General features: G+C 42.1%; 4 protein-coding genes across 4 annotated transcripts; 2 read left to right on the top strand and 2 right to left on the bottom strand.

Annotated features, from left to right (window-relative positions):
- Nucleotides 1–130: 130 nt before the first annotated feature.
- On the bottom strand, nucleotides 131–2,699 carry gtf3ab (general transcription factor IIIA, b). The gene is made up of 9 exons (XM_071485210.1): nucleotides 2,488–2,699; nucleotides 2,232–2,326; nucleotides 2,023–2,119; nucleotides 1,846–1,934; nucleotides 1,682–1,755; nucleotides 1,521–1,601; nucleotides 1,179–1,411; nucleotides 501–554; nucleotides 131–384 (listed from the first exon to the last, which is right to left on the bottom strand). The coding sequence occupies exons 1-9, from the start codon at nucleotides 2,599–2,601 to the stop codon at nucleotides 265–267; spliced, it is 957 nt and encodes a 318-aa protein (XP_071341311.1). The 5' UTR covers nucleotides 2,602–2,699; the 3' UTR covers nucleotides 131–264.
- Nucleotides 2,700–9,057: 6,358 nt separating this feature from the next.
- Nucleotides 9,058–12,105, bottom strand: rpl21 (ribosomal protein L21). The gene is made up of 6 exons (XM_071485206.1): nucleotides 11,965–12,105; nucleotides 11,041–11,119; nucleotides 10,845–10,906; nucleotides 10,243–10,355; nucleotides 9,538–9,688; nucleotides 9,058–9,180 (listed from the first exon to the last, which is right to left on the bottom strand). The coding sequence occupies exons 2-6, from the start codon at nucleotides 11,105–11,107 to the stop codon at nucleotides 9,091–9,093; spliced, it is 483 nt and encodes a 160-aa protein (XP_071341307.1). The 5' UTR covers nucleotides 11,108–11,119; nucleotides 11,965–12,105; the 3' UTR covers nucleotides 9,058–9,090.
- Nucleotides 12,106–12,596: 491 nt separating this feature from the next.
- Nucleotides 12,597–19,297, top strand: usp12a (ubiquitin specific peptidase 12a). The gene is made up of 9 exons (XM_071485203.1): nucleotides 12,597–12,747; nucleotides 13,884–13,964; nucleotides 14,064–14,277; nucleotides 14,510–14,745; nucleotides 15,149–15,225; nucleotides 16,057–16,140; nucleotides 16,243–16,440; nucleotides 18,230–18,308; nucleotides 18,405–19,297. The coding sequence occupies exons 1-9, from the start codon at nucleotides 12,700–12,702 to the stop codon at nucleotides 18,504–18,506; spliced, it is 1,119 nt and encodes a 372-aa protein (XP_071341304.1). The 5' UTR covers nucleotides 12,597–12,699; the 3' UTR covers nucleotides 18,507–19,297.
- A 975-nt stretch (nucleotides 19,298–20,272) lies between these two features.
- On the top strand, nucleotides 20,273–22,549 carry gpr12 (G protein-coupled receptor 12). The gene is made up of 2 exons (XM_071485205.1): nucleotides 20,273–20,409; nucleotides 21,374–22,549. The coding sequence occupies exon 2, from the start codon at nucleotides 21,386–21,388 to the stop codon at nucleotides 22,412–22,414; it is 1,029 nt and encodes a 342-aa protein (XP_071341306.1). The 5' UTR covers nucleotides 20,273–20,409; nucleotides 21,374–21,385; the 3' UTR covers nucleotides 22,415–22,549.
- Nucleotides 22,550–22,989: the final 440 nt, after the last annotated feature.

The raw sequence follows: 22,989 nt of genomic DNA, 5'->3' as shown, positions 1-22,989 counted from the left end.
ACAGCGTTCTTTTCCACTAGTGTGAACTGACTGTTAGGAGGCAGTTTAGTGTGGTTTATGTGAGCAAGTAGCTGTTTATTAGTAACCGTACACCAAGATTTAAACAGGCATAGAAAGAGCATCAGTATAATGCTGTATTAATGAGGCTTTATTTTATATTTGCATAAAGAAAATAGAAAATAAACAAATGAATGTGATTTTTCACCATTAATGAACACATCTTAGCACATATCTATATAATGCAGCCTCAACATTTGTTATCCTCTATAAAGTTGTATTGCGCAGCTTTGCAGCAAGCTTGTTGGCATCTGCTTGATTGGCTGCAGCTGCCGGTCTGACCTGCTGTGCCGTGCGCCCCGGCTGATTCTTTTTGGGATGCATTTTCTGGAAGGGAAAAATAAAAATACATAAAAACATAATACAAGGACAAGATGGAGGGGAGAAAAGCTATCTGTCTAAAACACAGGGGGAAAAAGGAAAAGTTGACAAGGACATGTTACCTTCAGCTTTTTCTTTGCTGGGTCATGCACCACTCCATGTCGCCACAGGCTTTCCTAGTTAACAATAAGACCAGTTACCAACTACATGGCAGGAGTAATTTAATAGATATTTAGGGGGAAAAAAAAAAAAAAAAAAAAAAAAAAAAACACACAGTATATCATTTCAGTTCTTAATCTCTTGTTTTTTTTTTTGTTTTTTTTTGTTTTTTTTTAATAAAAATCTGCCACTGAAACTTGTCACCAAACCAAGTATAATAAAGGTTACTGAAACCTGGAGTTACTGGAAATTTTGTAGGTCAGCAAACACTGAAAATACATTTGAAAACGTCAATAACTCAAGGTGACCTCATTCTTCCACTGGTAACCAGTTTCTCTATAGAAAATAGCACCAAAAAACAAAAACACAAAAACACCTATACAACAAGGTCTAGATTATCTGTAATGCCTGGGACATGTTGCACAAACTATGTAGTTTTTCATTGCCCTGCTGGACACAGTCAACAAATTCCATTCATCTCTTGTTGCATAGGGGGATGCAGCACAGTGTAAATATGCATACGTCAAAATCTTTGACAAGTAGAACCCAAACTACAAGTATGGCTTCTATATTTAGTAGTTTGCGATTTGGGTGAATTTACTGTTTTGGAAAGGTTCATTGAATTGTCGTGCAGGGTTTACCTTCATGGCAAAGCTCTTCCCACAGCCAGCGTAGGCACAGCTAAAAGGCCTCTTGCCCTCGTGGTCTCCCAGTACATGACTCTCCAAGTTGAAGCCATGAGTGAATTTTTTGTCACAACCTTTCTTGGGGCACGACAACATCCTCTTCTCCCCAGAGTGGACGCGCAGCTCATGCTGGTGCAAGAACCAGGTGTTGTTAAACTGCTTTTTGCACACTCCACACGGCACCTTGACTGAGAGTCATTAAAATACGTTTGCCATTTGTGACGCAGCAGCTCATGAGTAACAAGGGGAGCAATGCGACAAAACAGATGTTAACACTTCCCAGTATTACATTTATACCTTTATGTTCTTTTTTGTGCTTCAGATATTCTGTCCATGTCTTTCCCTGGAAAGGACACGCTTCAGCCTCACATGGATAACCTGCAGCAGAGACACAATGGTTTTTGAGTTAAATACATTCATTAAATGAGGGGAAAGCAGGATTCTGGTTGCCAACTAACCTTCATGCACTTTCTCATGATGCTTCAGTTTTCCATGAGAGGGAAATTCTTTTGTACAGCCACTGAAAGTACAACTATATCAAAAGAAAAAGTTTAAAGTTTTAGATGCCAAAGACAAAAATAAAAGGCCCAGTTATTCTTGCATCAGATTTGCAGCCACTTACTGAAAAGGCAGAGGCTGCTGGTGCTCACACTTGTGTGCTTTCAGTTGCTTCCTCTTGTTGAAATCCTTTCCACAGCCCTGATGGACGCACTAAAAGACAGTAAGAGCAAAAAGCAACAGTCCCAACATACTTATGACAAAATGAAGAAAAACAAGACATTTTTCAAGATTATTGTACTTGATATCGATTCTCCTGGTGCTGGTGGACTCGAGCCATGTGCTTCCTCATGCTGGCATTCGTCACAAAGGCCTCAGAGCACCCATCAGCCAAACACCTGGAGACCACAGCGCGTTAACAGTTCAGAACGACAAACAGCAGCTTCAAATCACCAGAAGATTACATTTTAACTTGTCCACGTAATTTCAAATAGGGACATAATGGCTTACTTGTGTGGTTTTTCCCCACTGTGACTGAGCTCATGTCTGGTGAGTTGATAGCGAGTGCAAAAGCTCTTGTCACAGTTCTCACAGGAGAATGGTTTCTGAGGTTAGGGAAATATTTGACATAAACTCAACATTTCAAGGTCATCAATAGTCAACCAAACAAAATTAACCGTTATAATATGCCACTTGATCCTGACCTTTATCATGTCAACTATTGTCATTTATTCTGTTTGGCTCCTAGCAGTTCAGAGCCACTTACCAATCCTGTGTGTTTGCAAAGATGAGCCTCTAGCTTCCATGACTTACTGAATGTAGCTTTACAATCAAAAAAAGAGCAAACATAGCGTTTTTGACTTTGCAACCTCTCCCCCATCTTTAATAAGAGATGTTAGATGTGGTGTTGTGGTCACAGACAAAACTAGTATCAAAGGGGCAGGACACTTACTGACCTACAACCAGTAGCTCAGCTGCGGCTAATTTATCTCATTGGACTGTACCAATTAGGGGAAGAAAGGGGAGGGGGGGGGGGGGTCCTACCTCACTGAAACTGTAAAAATTTAAAGCATTTTTACTACAACAAACCCAACTTTTTAACCATTTACACACCTAGAAAACCTCCCACCCACTGCTTAATTCACTATGTTCAGCATTCACACACAGTCAGCTGTGCAAGATTGTAGTATAGGTGATCCAACAGATGCTGGAAAATGATTTAAGCCCCTTTAGTTTAATAGTGATCCCATTGATACTCACACATTCTAAACGTCCGTGACTCTTTTCCTCATGTTGATTGATTCAGGCTTTAAAAATGTCACCCAGGCTCCCTGCAGTATGTGTCCCTATCTGCTGATCTGCTGTGTGTGTGTGTGTGTGGCGCACAAGCAAGGAGAGAGGCGACTGTCTGTCTCCATTAATCACACACACACACATACACAGAATTTACTGCTCTAATCTTAATCTTATCAACCCTCCAATATTGCTCTCTGATAAGTGTGATTTATTATTGTCAGAAATTAGTCTTTAGTGAGGTCCTTTGTAACCTGAAACTAAACCTGAAACTAAATCAACCATTCACAGCCTTTAATGCAAGAGTAGGTAGTTTTGAAAGAAGAAATGACACGCTCTTACTCATACAGGTAGACGGTTAAATTTATACGCAATAAAATAGACCACCGGTCAGTTCAATACAATAAGGTGTTTTGCCTCAGTCGTATTTGTGTGTGCTCAATTTAGTATTGGTGACACTTGTAGCCACTGTTTAGCAAAGGTTACATAGTCTCACCTTAAAGCTAGACTACCTTTATCTGAACAGAAGCCACTGTGGCCACAACTGACAATTATGGGATAATAGTAAATGCTCAAAGGTAGTGTAACACAAGCGGAGAAGAGCCATAAGCAAGGTGACTCAGCTACTGACTCATTTATGCAGCAGTATCTCTCTAAAGTGAGCTAACATTAGCCACCATAAGCTACTGCTCATGCCAAACCAAGTGAGTCAGGAGCAGCAAAACTCTCAGGCTCAGAGCGCTGGTGCAATTTTTGGTTGTCAGCACAACTTTTCAATTGTAAGAGGAAACACTGATCTATTTAGTTATATGGCGGTGCATAGTCTTGCTTTGAGTGAATGTAAATGCTAGAACAATAATTTATTGAAGGAAAAATTCAAATATTAAAGCTTATGACAAACTGCTTAAAGTCAGATTATGTAACATTTTTATGGTAAATTCTAAAACACTGTGTGATAGCAGCACAACTAGAGAAGAGTGATAAAGTCAATAAAACAAACTGAATTAGCAGTGGCGGTTATATCGTAGTATCTATTTAAACTTTGCAGGCATTAACTATCATAAGACACTACTAGTCAGCATAAGCTTGCTATAGTGCCGTATTCTCGTATTCTGCTTATACTAGATCAAAGTAGGCCTATAGCAGCAGCACCCCTGAATTTAGCAAGAGTGTGTTTTTTCAACTAATTCAACTTTTCATTTGAAAGATAATGTGGATAATGAGTCATACTTTGAATAAAAAAGACAAAAATTTCAAGGCTTAAAAAAAAACAAAATCAGAGACACTAACAATCCAGCAACACTATCTGCTTATCTAAACATGAGAGATGACCTTCTGTGCCCATGCTGTGCTCTCAGGTGAAACCTTTGACTGACTTTTGTGAATAAGGCCTATTGAGAGCCTGTTGGGCGTTTACTCGGTGCCCTCCCATGCGTCAGGTGAGCATAACTGGGTGAATTGACAGCGTTATCAGCCTCCTCCTCTTCTCATCCGGTCCCCCGCACCTCCTCCTCTCCCTGCTGTCAGGGACGGGATCAATACAGCTGGCCCAATATCCACATATATGACCATGCCTCCCCCGTCTCTGATAACCACACAGACTCTATCACCCACCTATCACACACAGAGATACAGCATGCACTCTGTTTGGCCTGAGGTGGGATTTCCTTGTGCCATTGTCAAACTCTCGGGCCTATCCCAAACACACACACATGATGTGAACACACACTGTCACACCCTTACACACTTGCACCACAGTCACAAATATCGTCATGACCACTGCAGGTCTTCTTTCTTCAAGAACTAGAAGAGAATGTGGGATGGTGAAGCCTTAAAGTGAGATAAGGAGAACAATGTTTAAAGGATTTTTTTTTTTTTTTTCACTTAGCTTTTTTTTTTAAAGACTTCACCCCATTACAACGGAAATGAAGGGAATTTCATATGTGCTCACATTACAATGGTGGAAATAAAGACTTAAATTATTTTTTAAAAGTATTTCCATTTTATGCTACTTTACACCTCTTGTCCACAACATTTCATGGGCAAATTTTGTACTTTTTACCCCATTACATTTATGTTTTTTTAAAATTAATGGTGCTATACAAAGGGTACATTTACATTTACCTTATAGTTAGTTAAAGGTTTCTCTTCAAATTAAGATTTAACATACAAAACCTATGATGAATTTATGAAATACAATGAATGTTACAGATTAGGCTACACCATTGAAAATAAAAAAAGCTGCACCTCCACCGCCACAACACTGAAATACAGCTAACACACTGATGCATCAATTGAAATAAATTTAATGATGTAATACATGAGATACATAATATTATAACACTGAAATGGTTTATTATGCTGTACTTTTAATTTTCAAACTATTGAGTGATAATTTTGTGCCTTTATCCAAGAAGTGTTTTGAATGCAATATTTTTTAAATTGTAATATTTCCACTTAAACCTTATCACAAAATTATCTCTAATTAGTCTCTTTTTTCTTTGTTTTTTCTTGAACTACTACTTTTACATAAGTTAAAGATCAATGTCACAATATTGAGCAATAACATTTCAAATTTAAAGAACTGCCATATCTCTTTCCACAATTTGTGTCCCTATTACTCTAGATAATCCACTGAAGACACTACAGTTTTCATACGGATTATTTCTTCTTGCTCCAAAGATAGTTCTGTGTTCCAGAGTAATCAGGACACTATTTCTGGAAAGACAAATTGCTGCTGAAAGATTTCAGTGCTTTGACCACCACAAACAAAATCCCATTAATCTCTGTTATTCTGGGAAAGAGACAGAAATCTCAGAGACCGACGTGAACAAGAAACCAAAAGTAACTATGTGACTAGACAGTAGAGATAAGTGTGAGAAAATGTTTGTTATTTGGATGAACCTGCACTTAAAGTTGAGTTGTGTTGTATTAGGTTGATAATTGTGGAATTTTCATATCATGCAACATTTCCACACATAACTCTTCTTGCATCAGTGGTGCAAACCTGTCTGTGTCTATATCCAATTATCTACTGTTTGTATGTGTGTGTGTGTGTGGTTAATATGTAACACCTTGAATCGATACAGCTGCTCTGAGCTGCTGGCTGAGCTGACAGACTCAATCTGTGGGTGTCAAACATGTGTGATTAAGGAGTTCATAGTGCTCCACAGCTTTTATCCACAAGCCTCGTCTTTCTGCCCTCCTCCCTCTTGCTTGCTTTCTCTCTCTCTCTCTCTCTCTCTCTCTCTCCTTCTCTGTTTACTTTTTGTTCCTTCAATCAGTAACTTCCATGAGTCAGTGCCACACATGACACCGTGGTGTATCTGTGAGAACGCACACAAAGAACCTACTGTAGATGTATAGGCAGGATGAAAATCACATACAAGTTGTGCTCTTGAAAACTGATTAGATGAGGTCTGATATAGTAGGATTCTTTCATCATTCATGGTTAAATTGTCATGTTTTTCATGGAACTAAGCAGCAGAAATAAAAATCCACTTTGTTCATTTAATATCTTTAATGTGTTGGATCAGTGCTAAAAGCTGTGGGAAAATACAAAAAAGTATAGATACAATGTCTCTTATCTAGATACGCCAAGCAAAATCCAGACCTGACCGATCAATAAAGGCTTTGGCTGCCAACCTGCTCATTGATTGATTGCATTTTATTTTTCCATCTGTTTTTTCTGGTTTTATCTCTTCAGGTTGTTGGATACTTATTACTCTGCTCTGATAAGACGGTGTCTGTATTCCCTGACCTCAGGCCCGCAAGGTTATGAGGGTGAAGAAAGACAATCCCCGAAGGTCGAGCTCTAAAAGATGCCACCATTGTCCATTCTAGGATTATTAAAACTAACCATCCTCAACTTTTGTCTTTCAAGAAAATTCAAGTGACGCATCCACAAAAATAAAACATAATCCTTGGACTGGTTCACTGTTTGCCTCCTCTCTCTCTCTCACACACACACTTCATCCTGTCAGCTGCTCGCCCCTATCTCTGTAAACTGGTCCTAATTCGTGTAAATATTGGGTAAAGTACTGAGGTGGGTTGAGATAACCTATTTGTCACATAACCAGCCAGCCATTCAGCCTCCACTGATTAAACAGTACACATGAAGTGCTACACACACGCGCGCGCGCACACACACACACACAACATATTGATAATGGCAAGTAAATACAAAATAAAAGAAAAAATACAAAATAAAGATCTGTGCACCCCCCCCCCCCCCCCATATATATATATATATATATGCACACATATTTTTATTTATATTTACTTTATATAATATACTTATATACTTTATATTTACCTTATATAAACACACACAGACACAAACATATATATATATATATATATATATATATATACATACATACACACAATTAAAATGATTATTATTGCTGTATTAAGATTGTTATAAGGTGCGAAATTATAGCTACTCAACCACTGACTTTAATGTGGGATAGTCTGTATATTTAAATCCTTTCAGTAAAGGCATAATAAATTATCTTTAAAATAACTTTATCTCAATGAGTGAATGTTGTTAGATTATGAAAGCGAATTACTATCCTGACACAATGCCCTTGTGTAGAGGTGAGTACAGGAAATCTAGATCATGACCATGAAAAATGATCATGGTGGAAGGGTTAGGCAGTTTAATAAGTGTTTAAAGGAACTGCTGAATCATGGTCTGTCCTAATGCTTAACTCCCAAAAATATTACTAAAAATGTCACTATATAGGTAACACTGTGGATGATTACAATATTACCAGTCATTAAGTATTACAAAGTATGGCAATTAAACAGATATCAACCCAATTTTTTAAATTAACATCTCTGTTTTCTGGTGGCGCAGGAGAAAAAACCTGATGCAGCACATCCTGGTGCACACTGCCACCTACTGACTAACACAGCAGAGACACTGTCTGTACCATCCACTTAAAGACTGACTTCATCTTTTACTTTACGTCTTTCACCATCATGCAAGCAACTGAGTGTGAGGTGCACACAGCCAGTGATTCATCATGATACTGATGGTCTCCAGTTCTTATTAAAGTAATTACACCCTTAGGATCCAGTTTCCTTTGATTTTCACTATGAAGTTGTTTTAAGGTTAAATTGGCTTTTTGTTGACACTAGGTGAAATGTTCATTATTTATTAATTTAATAGCTTGACTTGGTGATTTTACAGTTTTCACCAGTCTACAGACTGTAGTGGGGCAAATCTATTCTGGAGGTTACAAATCACCAGTCTCTGTTGCCTTACACAAAGAAGATACCACACAAGGGAACGTGGTCTGTACATACCCACACAGGAGCATTTATACTGACAAGAAAGCTTAATTTACACACTTGTGTATTTTCATTAATGTTGTTCATTGTATGTGACAACACTGTGGTACATGATGGGTGTGTATGGCCTTCAATTGCTGACCAATCACTCCAGGTAGCAGAGTCCTCACAGGAGACATTGACTCAGTAGAAAAGGCCCAGTTGTTATTAACATTAATGGCTGCTCTATTCAAGTGTCCCAATAAGCTGACAGTGAGCCAACATGCACAATACTAGGTCCTTAAAATTGAAGCAGCTAATTGGAACTCAGCCGACCATTGGTTTCATAGCTACTTGTTTTTTTTTCTACTGTAAATATCAAAATGTTTTCTGACCAAGGGGCAGATTTTATAAAAACTGCCCCACTTTAACAGGTGCAACAGGAAAAAGGTCTAATCAGGGATACGGAGTGAAACACTTGCAGTACATCATTAATGTAAGGCCTGTACTTGCTGCTGGTCAGTGAGGCTTTTGATCCAACTAACCCAGGTGGGCAGACAGACCTTGGTCCACCTGACAGATGTAGTGTACAGATGTGGAATGCTTGTGACATGTGTGCCAGTCACTCTCAGATCGCCGGTGAAATGAAGAGTGCTTTTGGTTTCATTTAAAGCAATCAATGGAGGAGAATCATCACTGAGTGACAGCACATCATGACACTTAAGCAAACACTCACAGGTGAAAAGATGACAACATGACAAGCGGCGTGTGTACAAATATTTTTATTCTGGTTAGCACTTTAGGCCATGAACTCATAGGGGATGGGCTCCAGCAGCTGTGGCTCGTTTTTCTTGGTGCTGACGAAGTGAGCGTCACGGGGAGGAGCAGGCTGTGGAGACGAGAAAGAGAATGAGAACAGACACCTCAAAGAAAACTGAGAAGAAAAAGACCACTTCCATTGCAAATACAGCTTTGCTTCTTTAGTTGGCGTTCATTTTCAAGCCCATTAAGACCAATTCATTCATAGCATACATAAATTATACTACTTGGACTTTAAAAATTCCAGACAGCACATGTAATGATTCAAATTTGGGATAGTTTTCATTTGATGTAAACTTAAAAAAAAAAAAAGGTGGCTTGATAAGAACACGTGGTTTTAAAAAAAAAATAATTAAAAAAATCACTGCAAAGGATAGTCGGGAAGATATTCCACTCAACTTTGATATAAAAAGTAAACAAGTCATACCTGGCGCTTGAGTTCCACCCAGCTGCCCTTCTGCTTGGCCTCCATCTTCTTGCTCTCGTTCTCCTTGACGCGCTGCAGGAAACTGTCCCTGCTCTTTGAGTGCTTCACATGCTCAATGCGCACGTTGATCCTCTTGGCCAGGATTTTGCCCCTGTGAGAGACCAAGGGGTTAACATGTTGTTCATAGCCAACATTTGAAATCACAACATTTACTTAACTTCGAGGTGGTTTTTGCTCTAAGTTTAAAAGTAATGTTGCTGGAATATCTATGACCCTCTGCTGTTTCCTCAACAGAACCCCATGTCGAACAGGAGTTAGACTGGGGGACTTAAGGATGAAATGCTCTTCCCCACATGAATGACCACTGAGGACATTAAGATTCCTGGTGGCAAGTGAAGATGGGGTCACATCCTTCCTTCTAGGTGAGGCGTATGAGCAAATGCACACAAGAAAAACTTAAGTCAAAAGGATTCTTAAGGTGCACTCTGATATTCAATGCGACATTGATCAGAGACTCTTTATGGTCAAGATTCAAGCACACCACATGTACGTGGCTTTTTGTGAGAAACTAGTTGATGGATCAACAAGTAGATGCTGTTTAGTTGGAATTTGTGCTTTTCAATTGTTTGGTGTGTGCCAGCTCAAAGTTACATAAGCATAAGTATTAAGATAAAAATCACAAAATATAGATCACATCCTACTTACTTGACCTGCTTGTTGACAATGATGCCGACAGCATGTTGGGTTACGTTGTAGACACGTCCTGTCTTCCCATGGTAGCACTTGTGTGGCATACCTTTCTGAATGGTACCTGTGCCCTGGAAAGAAATCACATTTAACAATGAATTATAAGACAACAACTAAGTCATCTTTTTACCATTAGTCACAACAGTATGGATCCAACAAGCGTTTCGTTTCCTCCACTGTGTCAAGTCTAACAAAACTGAGCACCCCACTTCAAACTACAACACCAACTGTTTTCCAACTCATAGTTGCCAAGAACTTGCTCTTGCTGATGAAATTCTAAGTTTCACTGCGAGTTCAGGTAAAGCCGTCTCATTAACAAATATCTCACTTTCAGAAAATTACTGTGCACTTTTCCCAAACCCTTTAAGTCCGTTAGTACCTTTGGTACAGACTTTATCATTGCAATGTCACATTTTAACAGCACTTTTCACAACAACCTGGCAAAGTATTGGAAGCTGACTAAAGATATACTGGATGACAAGTATACAATTAAAATTCCTGAAAATATTAAATGGTTGTTTAAGCTTTTGAATGTATAGTATTAGTACGCTCTATCTTACCTTGATGTCAACGATGTCGCCCTTCTTGTAGATGCGCATGTATGTGGACAGGGGGATTGGGCCTGTGAAGTAAATGCTGCTGATTAATTCACGTTATTTTGTACAGCTTCAAGGCTGTTTAAAAACAAATTTCATATACATCAACAAAAAGAAAATGCCCAATATTTAAAAAGCTGCTCTTTAAATCCGTACTTACCATGCTTGCGGAATGGCCTGCTGAACATATACCTGGTCCCCCTCCTCTTGCCTCTGGTGTTCGTCATGATGCCTGATTACTGAGCAAAAAAAGACACTAAAGTTAGCTATAATAAGAGCCTGCAGATCTCAATTCCAAAGTAAAAACAGGTCACATCTGTATGAATTATGTAAAATGACATGTCCATAAAGGAGTCTGCTCAATTTTCATCTCACTGCGTAACACGTTTTTGGGAATTGGCAAACTTCGCTTTGGTTTTCGGTATCACAACAAGACAGACGTGCGTTCAGATTCAATATAAAGGGGAAAAGCCAAAATACAACTGCAGTGACAACTCATTAACACCAACATCCTGTCCAGACCCTGCTGCTACACAAGCTAAAAATGAGCTCATTGTGTCTAAACCAGCTGATCCACATCAATGACAACAAAAAACTGTCAAATACATCTTCCACACACTTATAAAAGTAAAAGTAATCAGCTGTGATTTAATGTGTGAATAGATTTAATGCTACATCGCCCAATCGATTACACCGACTATGTTGGGAAATACTCTCAACTACAGAATTGCAAGAATTACATCTGTAACACTTCGTTAGGCAGCACTGCATCAGCATCTTGCGATAAAATAGATCTAATATACTCTACAAACCCCGGCTTAAGCGGTATTTCAGAAGGCTAACAGGGTCACAGATGGAAATACTATTTTCTACTGATCGTTAGCCTGCGAAGCCCACATGGAGAGCCACGCTACTGCTCCTGCCCACATTACACGGACAATATCACTCTGTAGGACGCTTTTTTCAGACTATATGAACCAAATGGCATATAAAGGTACAACTGCGGTGCGTGTATAAATGTTATTGTGCACGAATGAGAGGATATTATACTAGAAAATATAATTTTTCACGGAGAGGATCTTACCCCCGGTCTCTACAAGATGGCGGGTACGGCGGAAAGAGAGATCTAAGGTCCCCAAACTCCGCCTTGTAACAAACAATTCAGGCAGTCCGCGATATTGCCTGAACTAAATTACTGTGAGACCAAAGAGGCAGGGTAGCAGCAGACCCAGAGTCAGCACATTTATTGACTGCAATGAAGCCCCAGATGCCTGAAATATACGTCAACTGCTCCCAGAGCAGATGTCAATAACGTCTCTGTGGCGTGTTTACTGTTTATCGCAGTACACTGGAGAAGAAAGCGAATAACATATGACAGCAGCAGAAATACAAATACTTGCAACTTTTATCTGCAAGGTACATAGTTCCTTTTTCACACCTGGAACACTTTGTACGACGACGCCAATACATAACACAGCTATAATGGTGGTGATGATACGCATGCGCGAAACTTGAGCAAGCTAGCTAACCTTTGATTTCTTTAACGACAAGAACATCTTATTAAAGGTTTCGATGTGACGAAATTTGGCTTTGAGAAATAAGCCCTTTTTCAGAAGGCGAGAGGTGTCTGACACTGTGACACTTGTGGCCAAAACCAAAGCAATCCGTGTTACTGCGCGTAATTAAGCGAAGGCGGAAATAACATGCAGGGAACGCTCTCGTTATCTTGAGCCGTTGGACCTTCCGTCGCTAGCTCAGCGGAATTGCTAGCCCAGTCTTGTCAGCGCGCAACGGTGTGGTGGAAGATGGCGCTAGCCGAATGGAAATCCTAATGACAGTCTCCAAATTAGCCTCTTTTTGTACCATGGTGAGTGCACAGCAGTATTATTCTGATATTAGTCAGACTATAGGGTTGATGCGAAAAACCGTGGCTGCACCTTTATTGGCATTTTAAATGGAGGAATTAAAAATAAATGCAGTTTATACGGGTTTCTGTGCTAGCCAAGCAGTTTTTCCGACCATGGCAAAGCAAGCAGCCACCCACCGCCGTCTTCGCTCTGCTTTCCTTGCTAACGGCAGTAGATGAACACTCTTGTATTGACTGATTTTAACTCATAGCTTTCCGACACATTTGGTTATTATTCATCGAGGCTTCTTAAAGCAATGACAGTGCACCTGCTGCTGCTGGGATTCACAGCTAACTAGCTAACGTGAAGGCAACTAAAGCTAAACCAACGTAACAGCTTGCCAACAACTGGAACACAGCTGGATAATAGATGACTTCCGACTGAGAGACGATTAATCTGCAGTGTGTATAGGGGGATCTTTAAAAAAAAAAAAAAGGCTAAATTGGCGCATTGGTCATTGACAAACTATCAGATATTATTAACGCAGGTAATGACGACATGCTTTAACATTAGCTACGCAGTTGTGGACCCACTCCAAGTCCGTGTCTACTCTGCACAGTTTGTTGCTGTCTGCACATCGTATCGCAGTCTGTTATCCTTCACAAAATCATACTAGAGGGACGTGTATTTCAAGAAACGGCCACCCAGCCCTGTGATTACTTCAAAAATCTCTGCACTTTAATATTTTTGAGACATGCAATTTTGCCATCCCATTCGAGCTCTGCATCTAAAAGCACCAGCACTGGCCAGGGACTTCACTGTCAGTTGAAGTTGATGCGTGCTTTTAGCTCTAATAGCATAAAATGGCAGAGTGGAGGTAGTATGAGAAATATGCACAGTCTTGGAGGCTTTAAGCATCCATTAGTTTTTCGTTTTTTTGTTTTTTTGTTTTTTTTTTTTTGTTTGTTTTATCCAAGCAACAAATGACCTTGAACATGCCATGCTGCTGTCATCAAATTAGGAAGTTACTTACTGAGTTAGAGGTAGTATTTATGTGTTTTTGTGATTGTTATGTTCAAAAATAATAGCTGAATTTACAATATATCTTGTTTCAAGGAAATAACAGATATTTTTTTTGGGTTCTGTGCATATACAGGGCGCCAATGCCTCTGCTCTGGAGAAAGAGATTGGATCTGAGCAATTTCCGGTTAATGAGCACTACTTCGGCCTGGTCAATGTAAGTGAATGATACATTGTGCATGTTCAGTATTTTGAATGCATTTCCACCTAACTCATACTCACACTGATTCCACCGTATACCATATTTGATTTTTAGTTTGGAAACACCTGCTACTGCAACTCAGTGCTGCAGGCTCTGTACTTCTGCCGGCCATTCCGAGAAAAGATTTTGGCGTACCGCAGTCAGCCTCGGCGGAAGGAGAACCTGCTCACCTGCCTGGCTGACCTTTTCCATAGCATTGCCAACCAGAAGAGGAAAGTGGGTGTCATACCACCCAAGAAGTTCATCACACGACTACGCAAGGAGAATGGTGAGATGAAACTGATGAACTAAGGAAGATCGGTGTGTTGAATAGAGGCTATAGCAAAGTGCCAAGTCATCACTTAAACAACCTTCCCTATTCTCTTGATTCTCCTTGCTTGCTGCTGATTCCCACAGAGTTTACAGAGACCGTTATATCCAGAGGATCCTGAAGTACCTGCTGAACACGTAGAACAGTTGAATTACAACTCTAAAGTCTCTCTATATATTTTCTCCCTCAGAGCTGTTTGACAACTACATGCAGCAGGATGCACATGAGTTCCTGAACTACCTGCTCAACACCATTGCTGATCTGCTACAAGAGGAGAGGAAGCAGGACAAGACCAATGGCCGCCTTGCCAACGGCACATTGGACTCCCAGAACAACAACAGCAATGCCACGCCCGCTCCCACCTGGGTCCACGAGATCTTCCAAGGCACTCTGACCAATGAGACACGCTGCCTCACCTGTGAAACGGTAAGATGCCTCACTGCTATTTTCATCTGAAGGGGAAATTTGAGTGGATTACACCAAACATCCTCTATCATGTGTCACCATAGTCCTGTTTAAACAGCTTTTTATTTTCAAGTCAAACATTCCCGCTGCTGATGTCAGGGGTTAGTAAACTTACAAAGATTAAGTGTCTTGGCACACAGTTAGAGACCAGCTTAGGCTATGTGTGCTATAGTTTCTGTCAGTGTCAAACAATGTCTTAAGTAAATACAACAGAATGACATACAGTAGGATTTTTATTGCCATGCGGGCACAGCTCATAGTTTGGTAGCAAGACATGTCATTAGTATTCCAGACTGATCAAGTAGATGTATTTGTCAAGGAGTTAGGTTTAGTTGCTTTCAGCCTATTTTGATGTTCTTTTCAGATAAGCAGCAAAGATGAGGACTTCCTGGACCTTTCTGTGGATGTAGAACAGAATACCTCCATCACACACTGCCTCAGGTAAAACAACCACATGTAGAAGCAGACCTACATCAGACATTGAGGAAGCAGAATTAGTCCTGTAATTGATTGACAGAAAGTTAATCTGCAACTATGCTGATAAATAACAACAATAAATTTCAAGCAAAAATGTAAAACATTTGATAATTCCAGCTGCTCAAAAGTGAGGGGACAGCTCTCTTTTAATTACTTTTTTAGTCAGACAAAATGAAAGCAAAAAATTGTTGTGGACAGGTTTGTTTTTGTGTTATTTTAAAGATTAATATATTGATCAATTAATCAAGGAAACATTCCACAAAATAATTGATAATGAAGATAATGGTTAGTTGCAGGCCTAGTTAAAAAAAAAAAAATCCAAAACGTTGTAACTCCTCATTTAATATTCTGCAAAAATGGACTAATGTTAGCTAGCATCACAGCACTACTCACTGGTGAATATTACTGAGGCTTTTACCTATTTTGAGTTTCTAACTTACAAAGTACAAATATTTAGAGGCTGTAATGAAGCATCTAGTTGTAAAGTTTTTATTTTTATTCATGCATTTTATTTTAAACAAGTCTGATGAAGTTTCCTTGCCAGATGCTGTTGGTTTGAGGCTGCTGCCTTCATCCGTAAATGACTTTGAAAGAGCTGTTTGAGTCAAGTTTGAAAAAAAAAAAACACAAACAAACCTTTTTGCACAATTAGTATAGAACATGAAGTGAAAATTACACTCTGTGCTGTGTCCGTCACCAACCTGCATGAAGGGAATTCAGTATTTTTGAAATCACAGCATTCATTTGCAGATGTGGACTTCAGACTGACCAGTTTTCTCTTAATTCCCTTCTCAGAGGTTTCAGTAACACAGAGACACTGTGCAGTGAGTACAAATACTACTGTGAAGAATGTAGAAGCAAGCAGGAGGCACACAAGAGGTCGGTGCCCAGGTTCATTCTTTATGTATGAATTTCAGGTTATTTCTGTGTATGGTTGGGAATTTAGTTGCTGTGTCTGACACTGTAATATTTGTGATTCAGGATGCGTGTAAAGAAGCTGCCAATGATCCTGGCTCTGCACCTGAAGCGCTTTAAGTACATGGAGCAGCTGCAGCGCTACACCAAGCTGTCGTATCGCGTTGTCTTCCCTCTGGAGCTCCGCCTCTTCAACACCTCTGGGGATGCCACCAATCCTGAGAGGCTCTACGACCTGGTTGCGGTGGTGGTGCATTGTGGAAGGTGTGTAGGTGAACACACAGCCAGAATTCAACACCTTATTATCGTCTCCACAGCAACAGGAGACACAGAGAAATCATTGTTCTAATAATAAAATGCATTTGTACCTATTGGCCCAAGAATAAAGGTACATTAGGGTCTAACTCACATCTCACAGGAGAAAACACAGATCTTCATCTGTCATTGTTCAGCTGTGTTTTCTCAGCACCGGTTTTGACCCAGCGTGTGGGAGTTAGTCTGTCTGTGTCTATGCAGGGTGTTTCTTTGTCTTTCGCACAGTGTATGCTGGAACAGACTCTGACTCTGATAGGAATAATAGAGTGAGGAAAATGAATTAAAAGGTCAGATTTATCTGGACTTGAGTGAGTTAGGAGTCTTACAGATGTAAATTATCTGTCTGAGTGTCTGAGTCTTCTCTTCTGCCTTGAAGCTGAACTCCCATTTCAGCTTTGCCAGGGTTATTTTCAGAGCTGGGAGCTGTATCATGGAATTGATTGCCATGAGGCTATATACTGTGGCGTGAGGGAGTTCCTTTATTATAATGACATGATGTGCTGAAGTGATATAGTATGTTTATCTATCTACTTAAAGTGATACGGTATCCTCAGACCACAATACTGAATGTATCCCAATGCAAGATCACAATACACAATATAATACTCACACAAAAATTAATACTTGTCAGTCAGCTTTCAAAACATGTAGTTATTAGTATTGAAATTAAACTAATCCAGTCATGGTATTTTTTTTTTTTTTGAGAAGAAGTGACCTACCACATTTAATTCACTTTGTTGCTTGTTGTAATACATTTTCATAATGCGGTTGTCCTGGTTGCAAAGTGGTTGATGTTGAGGATGTAATCACAACATTTCTGGGTTTAAGTCTGACCAGGGACCTTTGTCTACATGGTAAGCAGTGCCTGTTCACATGTTGTGGTGATGTGAAATCCACTGGCTAACAAACTTAGCCAGTGTTGTTAGAAAATATGCACATTTAACATAAACAATATGGAGTTTTGTTTCCAATTTTTTGTGTGGGTCTGTATTATCTCAGGTTCACACATTACTAATTACTTTTCATCATTAAGTGCATTTTAACCATGACTGAAAACACTGATTGATAAACATTTTAATGTTACATTTTTGTCAGTATTTCCAATCTCTGTTGTTACCTTTAATACCAGTAGTGTAGTGTTTGTCTGACGTGACCAGGCGTTCCATTTTTTTAATATGTTCTAGGTTTAGTTTGCAGCTGCACAGATTTATGTTCCATTGAAGGTTTCACCGACATGTTTCCACTTGTTCTGGGTGATAACACCTCTGCTCTGGTTTAAGTTAGGTGGAGCTATGCAGGCATTATACAGTCACCAAACTTGACAAACAAATAAAAAGATGATAAAGGTGCAACTTCTCCCTGAACTGTCACTGAAAGTTCTTAGTAATATGGAAGTGCCAAGTCAAATATGGGTGTCTCACATCAAATCCAATAGTGCCGTTCGGTATAATTAAACCCTAATTTAATGGTGTTAATGCTGTCAGTGTGCAATATTTTAATCTTAACAGGAACAACTCTGCAGTGATACAACCATTCTGATGATGTGAACAAGTTGCTAACATGGAAATCTTTCCCAACTCAACCATCCATTGCATATGACATGAATGTAGCATGATCGTGTGAAGGAATTTAGCTGGGTAAAGTATCGAGGGTGGATCATGGATGTGTCGGGCTGGATTATAAGATTGTCTGGCTAAATTTTACTTTGTAGTGCTAATAGTGTGTTATTTCTTTTCAGTGGTCCAAACAGGGGTCACTACATTGCCATTGTGAAAAGTCACGACTTCTGGTTACTGTTTGATGATGATATTGTAGAGGTGAGTGAGTTTATTTGTAATACTTTAGTTCCATGTCCTTTTGCAGTACACTGGCTTTTTCTAACCCCGCTGTGTGTCACCTGTCTGTTCTTGTAGAAAATTGATGCACAGGCCATAGAAGAATTCTACGGTCTTACTTCTGAAATCTCCAAGAACTCTGAGTCGGGCTACATCCTCTTTTACCAGTCCAGAGACTAAATGTGGATTTTGAGTGTTTCACCACAGAAACCAGGAGCAATGCTCTGTTCCCTCTTGGTGGGGAGGAGCGGACCATAAACACACCACAGCAGCCCGCATGGTGTCATACCTGCTCGCACAGCTGTAATTCATACCTGTGCTTTTACGCACTCGGCGCTGCAGCTCAGCCATGGAAGTTCTGCCTATGTACCAGCTGTCCCTCCTGGCCTCCGTGTCTTTCTCACCCCATCATCCCCTTCACTCTGGCTGGACACTGCTGTTGCTGCTGCAGGGACAATGAGACGATGATGAATGAAAACTGTCAAGATTGTTTTTAAAAAGACATTGAATGAGAGCTGTACAGATGTTGGGTGGTCGTATGAGTGGCGTATTAGTTTTTGCCTTGGGTGTGGGGTTGAATGGGTATTTAACAATTAATATGATGTAATATTGGCCTGGTGTCTTCACCCCTCACACACTTATTCTGTGCTGGGATTTACTGAGAGTGGATCATGTTTTTGATCATGGATGGAGAGGAGGACAATGGGGGGGGGGTGAGTGTCCCACTTATGGGGGGCACGGGGTTGTGTATTTCTACAGTGTACAGAATGGTATTTGTATAAATATTACAAGAAGATAATATTATCATTGGAAAATGTTAGACCTTGAGAAGATGTATTAACACTATGGTGCACTTTTGATACCGTTTTGTAGGTGTTGGCAAGTTTAATGTGAGGGTTTGCTTGAAAAGGCCTGTTGTGAAGCGATCATTTTCTGTTTTAAAGAAAACGAAATAAAGCCGGTAAGATTGAGGCAGGGTGTGCTCTCGTTTCTGTCCCACAGGTGCGCACTGATGACTCATACAAGCTCAACGTCGCCCCTCAGCGGTGTCATCTGGCAGCTCTGCCTTCCCACTGCAACAGGAGCTATTTTTAATCCATTCACACTCCAAGGTGCAGGTGCTTTGGAATAACACACACACACACACACACACACACACAGCAGACTTAACGCTTGGTCAGCTGGGTGTGCGGCCACATATGCGCATCAACGACTCACCCACCGGCTCCTCGTCGGCCGAGGTGTCTTGGAGGCTGCGCCGCAAGGATGGAGAGACAAGGCAGAGAAGATGGAGGACAGGGGTGGAGGGGAGGAGAGGGAGGGGAGGAGGTTGGTGACACACATCAGGGTTGCTGTTAATAGCACAGACAGGACCAGAATAGCAGGGCGTCGCAGGAGGAAAGCGAGTCCCTGTCTCCAGCATCTTAATATCTGAAACTCGAGTCGAGCAGCATTAAAATCACTGAAAGTAACAAAACACTGCAGCTGGAGTGCAGGTGAGACCAGAGGAACTTAACTGCTTGCATAACAAATCGCAACACACATGTGAAGATGCATGTTTCGCTGAAACAATAAATGCCTGCAGGCATGTGGAAACACAGATACCTGAGCACCACACACCTGAACACCTGTCTTTGTCTTCGGGACAGCAGAGACCAGACATTTGGCTTCACAGTGGAGTTCAACCAGTCTTTGGGAGTCTGGCCCATTTGGGACTCCTCCTTTATCATCGACCCCCTCCTCCCCTCCCCACCCCTCCACACACACACACACACACACCCCTCCTCCTCCTCCTCTCTTCCGCCGCTGCTCCGCTCGCTGCTCCCCGCACAGCCGCAGTCCACGGCGATGCGCCGTTAACGGCAGAGCCGCTCCGCGCTCTTTTCCTCCTCCTCCTCTTCTTCTTCTTCTTCTTCTTCTTCTTCTTCTTCCATCATCCCCGCTTTCAGGCAGAGAGGACCAGCATCCCCCTCCCCGGGCTGCGTGTCTGTCCGCCGGCGCTGCACCGTCCTTATCAATACCATGGGAATACAACGCTGTCGCTCTTCCATCTAGACGGGAAGTCTCACCTCACAGAGTCAAGGTAGGCTGGGTGGCGGCGGAGTGGGATTGTTGAGCATCCTTTACGTGGATGGAGAAAAAAAAAAAAAAAAGCAGCCGGTTTTTTCATCCTTTTGCTGACGTGGAGCAGCTGCTGCGTTTTTCCTGATATAAGGTGCACATAGGGCAAAGCAGCACCATATGGCCGCCAGTGTGAGGTGCATGCGCGGCGCTAAGGACAGGCTTTATTTCCATGACGGGTGCGGTGTCTTCTGCTGTGGAGAGCGGCGCTTGGTCTCTGACAGCTGCGTGAATTATTGCCGGTGCCGGTGGAGGGTTATTGATACCCGCTGTTAGGAAATGTGGCCTGAAATGTGCTGCAAAGCCTGCTTTGCTTTTCTATTCTTGCATTCCTCTTTTCCATACATAGCTCTTCACATGTGGTCTAACCTATGTACAGGCCTCTGTTATAATAGCCTTAACAGACGCTGCGTTAGATTCCTAGAGGAAAATACATTACTTTCACTGTCTGGAACAACAAAATCTTACATTTTAGTTTTATTATTTAGAAATAGTGAAAGCCAGAATGAAATAGGCTTGTTTTTGTGTGTATATCAAGGTTTTCATTCCTAGTTGTAGTTAGTTACAACAGCAGCATTAAGGTTAGTGTGTGCTCCTGCATAATGTGCGTTCACGGGCCCACATACACACTGAGAATATAACCTTGGCTGTGCCCATTTTTTGTGCTGTGGAATGAGTAACACAGGTGTCATAAGAGCAACACAAATCCAGTGGCGTGCACAAGGGTGGGGTGTTAGCGGGAGGACAACAGCCCCCACTGTTTTTGTCTTAATTGCATTAAATTGTGAAGCTACAAAGAAGTGAGTGTGTGCATGCCACCAGTCTTGCCGTAAACTTTGTGTATCAAACTGTCAGATGTCAAATTTCATTAAAGTGTGTGTGTGTGTGTGTGTGTGTGTTTGTGTTTGTGTTTGTGCCAATTTCAGACGGGGGGCACAATGAGTGAAGAGCCACCGGTCACCCCCAGCTGGCTTACCCCTGACCCCACAGCGTGGGCCAGCGGGGGTGGGGGACCGATGGACAACAGCACCAGCCTGGGGACGTTTCCACCGGATGACTTCATGCCACCCAGCCAGCTGCCCCTGCTGGTCAACCCCTGGGACATTGTGCTGTGCTCATCGGGGACTTTGATAGCCTGTGAGAATGCTTTGGTGGTGCTGGTGATATGGCAGAACCCAGCGCTCAGAGCCCCCATGTTCCTGCTGATCGGCAGCCTGGCACTGGCCGACCTGCTGGCCGGCCTGGGCCTGGTGCTTCACTTCACCTGTGCCTACTTGCTTCGCTCCGACTCGGCCCAGCTGCTGACCGTGGGCCTGGTGGTGGCCTCCTTCTCCGCCTCTGTCTTCAGCCTGCTGGCCATCACTATTGACCGCTACCTGTCGCTGTACTATGCCCTCACCTACAACTCGGAGCGGACAGCAGCCTTCACCTACACCATGCTCGTGCTGCTGTGGGGCCTCTCCCTGTGTCTGGGCCTGCTGCCGGTCACAGGGGTCAACTGCCTGGCAGAGGAGGCTACATGCAGCGTGGTGCGGCCGCTGACGAAGAACAACATCGCTGTGCTGTCCGTCTCCTTCCTGCTGCTCTTCGGCCTCATGCTGCAACTCTACGTCCAGATCTGCAAGATTGTGATGCGCCACGCTCATCAGATTGCCCTCCAGCATCACTTCCTGGCTGCCACACCCCACTACGTCACAACACGGAAGGGTGTGTCAACGCTGGCCATCATCCTGGGTACCTTTGCTGCCTGCTGGATGCCATTCACTGTCTACTCCCTCATTGCTGACTACACCTACCCTCCCCTCTACACCTACGCCACGCTGGTGCCTGCCACCTACAACTCCGTCATCAACCCGGTCATCTATGCCTTCAGGAACCAGGAGATCCAGAAGGCGCTGTGGCTGGTGTGCTGTGGCTGTGTGCCTGCCACGGTGGCCCAGCGTGCAAGGACCCCTAGTGACGTCTGACCAAGCAGACCCAGGTGGGAAGAGAGAGGCGCCCTGGGTCAGCTCTGCTCCTCACCGGGTTTGTCCGGTGTCACAGAGAGCAGCAGCAGGGGAGGTCAGGGGGAAGTGGCAGAGAGCTGTGGCTTCAGCTCTGGTTGGAGATGTCGCTGGCAGAGGCAGTTTGGTTAGTTATCCACAGCCCACCTGGATGGATAGCGTTTTTTTCTTTGTTACAATCACCATAGGGCAAAGTATCTCACTGTCTTCCCCAGTACAGGCAGCCACTGCGCGGGCGGCATCCCGCCCCCTCCTGTTCAACCCGTGCCACGCCCTTCCTCTGTTCTGCAGAGAGCGCTGAGTGCTCCACATGTTACAGGCAGCAGCTGTATATAGAATGTGCATATAGTTGCCAGCCACAGACGTTTGGTTGACAAGTGCTTGTTTTTGTTCAAATAGAGCCCCCCCCTCTATTCACCTACTATTGGTTTGCGCCTCCGTGCGTGCGTAAAAGCGCACGGCAGATTAACAAAGCAGTGTGTGCGGTGAGGAGAGCAAAGGAGGGGAGAGAGCGGCAGCGGTTGAATGCGCAGGTATTT

The sequence above is a fragment of the Trachinotus anak genome, unplaced genomic scaffold (assembly GCF_046630095.1).
Source record: "Trachinotus anak isolate AG129_WGS33_773 ecotype Australia unplaced genomic scaffold, CSIRO_AGI_Tana_v1 ptg000009l, whole genome shotgun sequence".
NCBI classification, from domain to species: Eukaryota; Metazoa; Chordata; class Actinopteri; order Carangiformes; family Carangidae; genus Trachinotus; species Trachinotus anak.
Note: the sequence above shows the minus strand (reverse complement) of the source record. Positions and strands in the feature narration are given on the sequence as shown.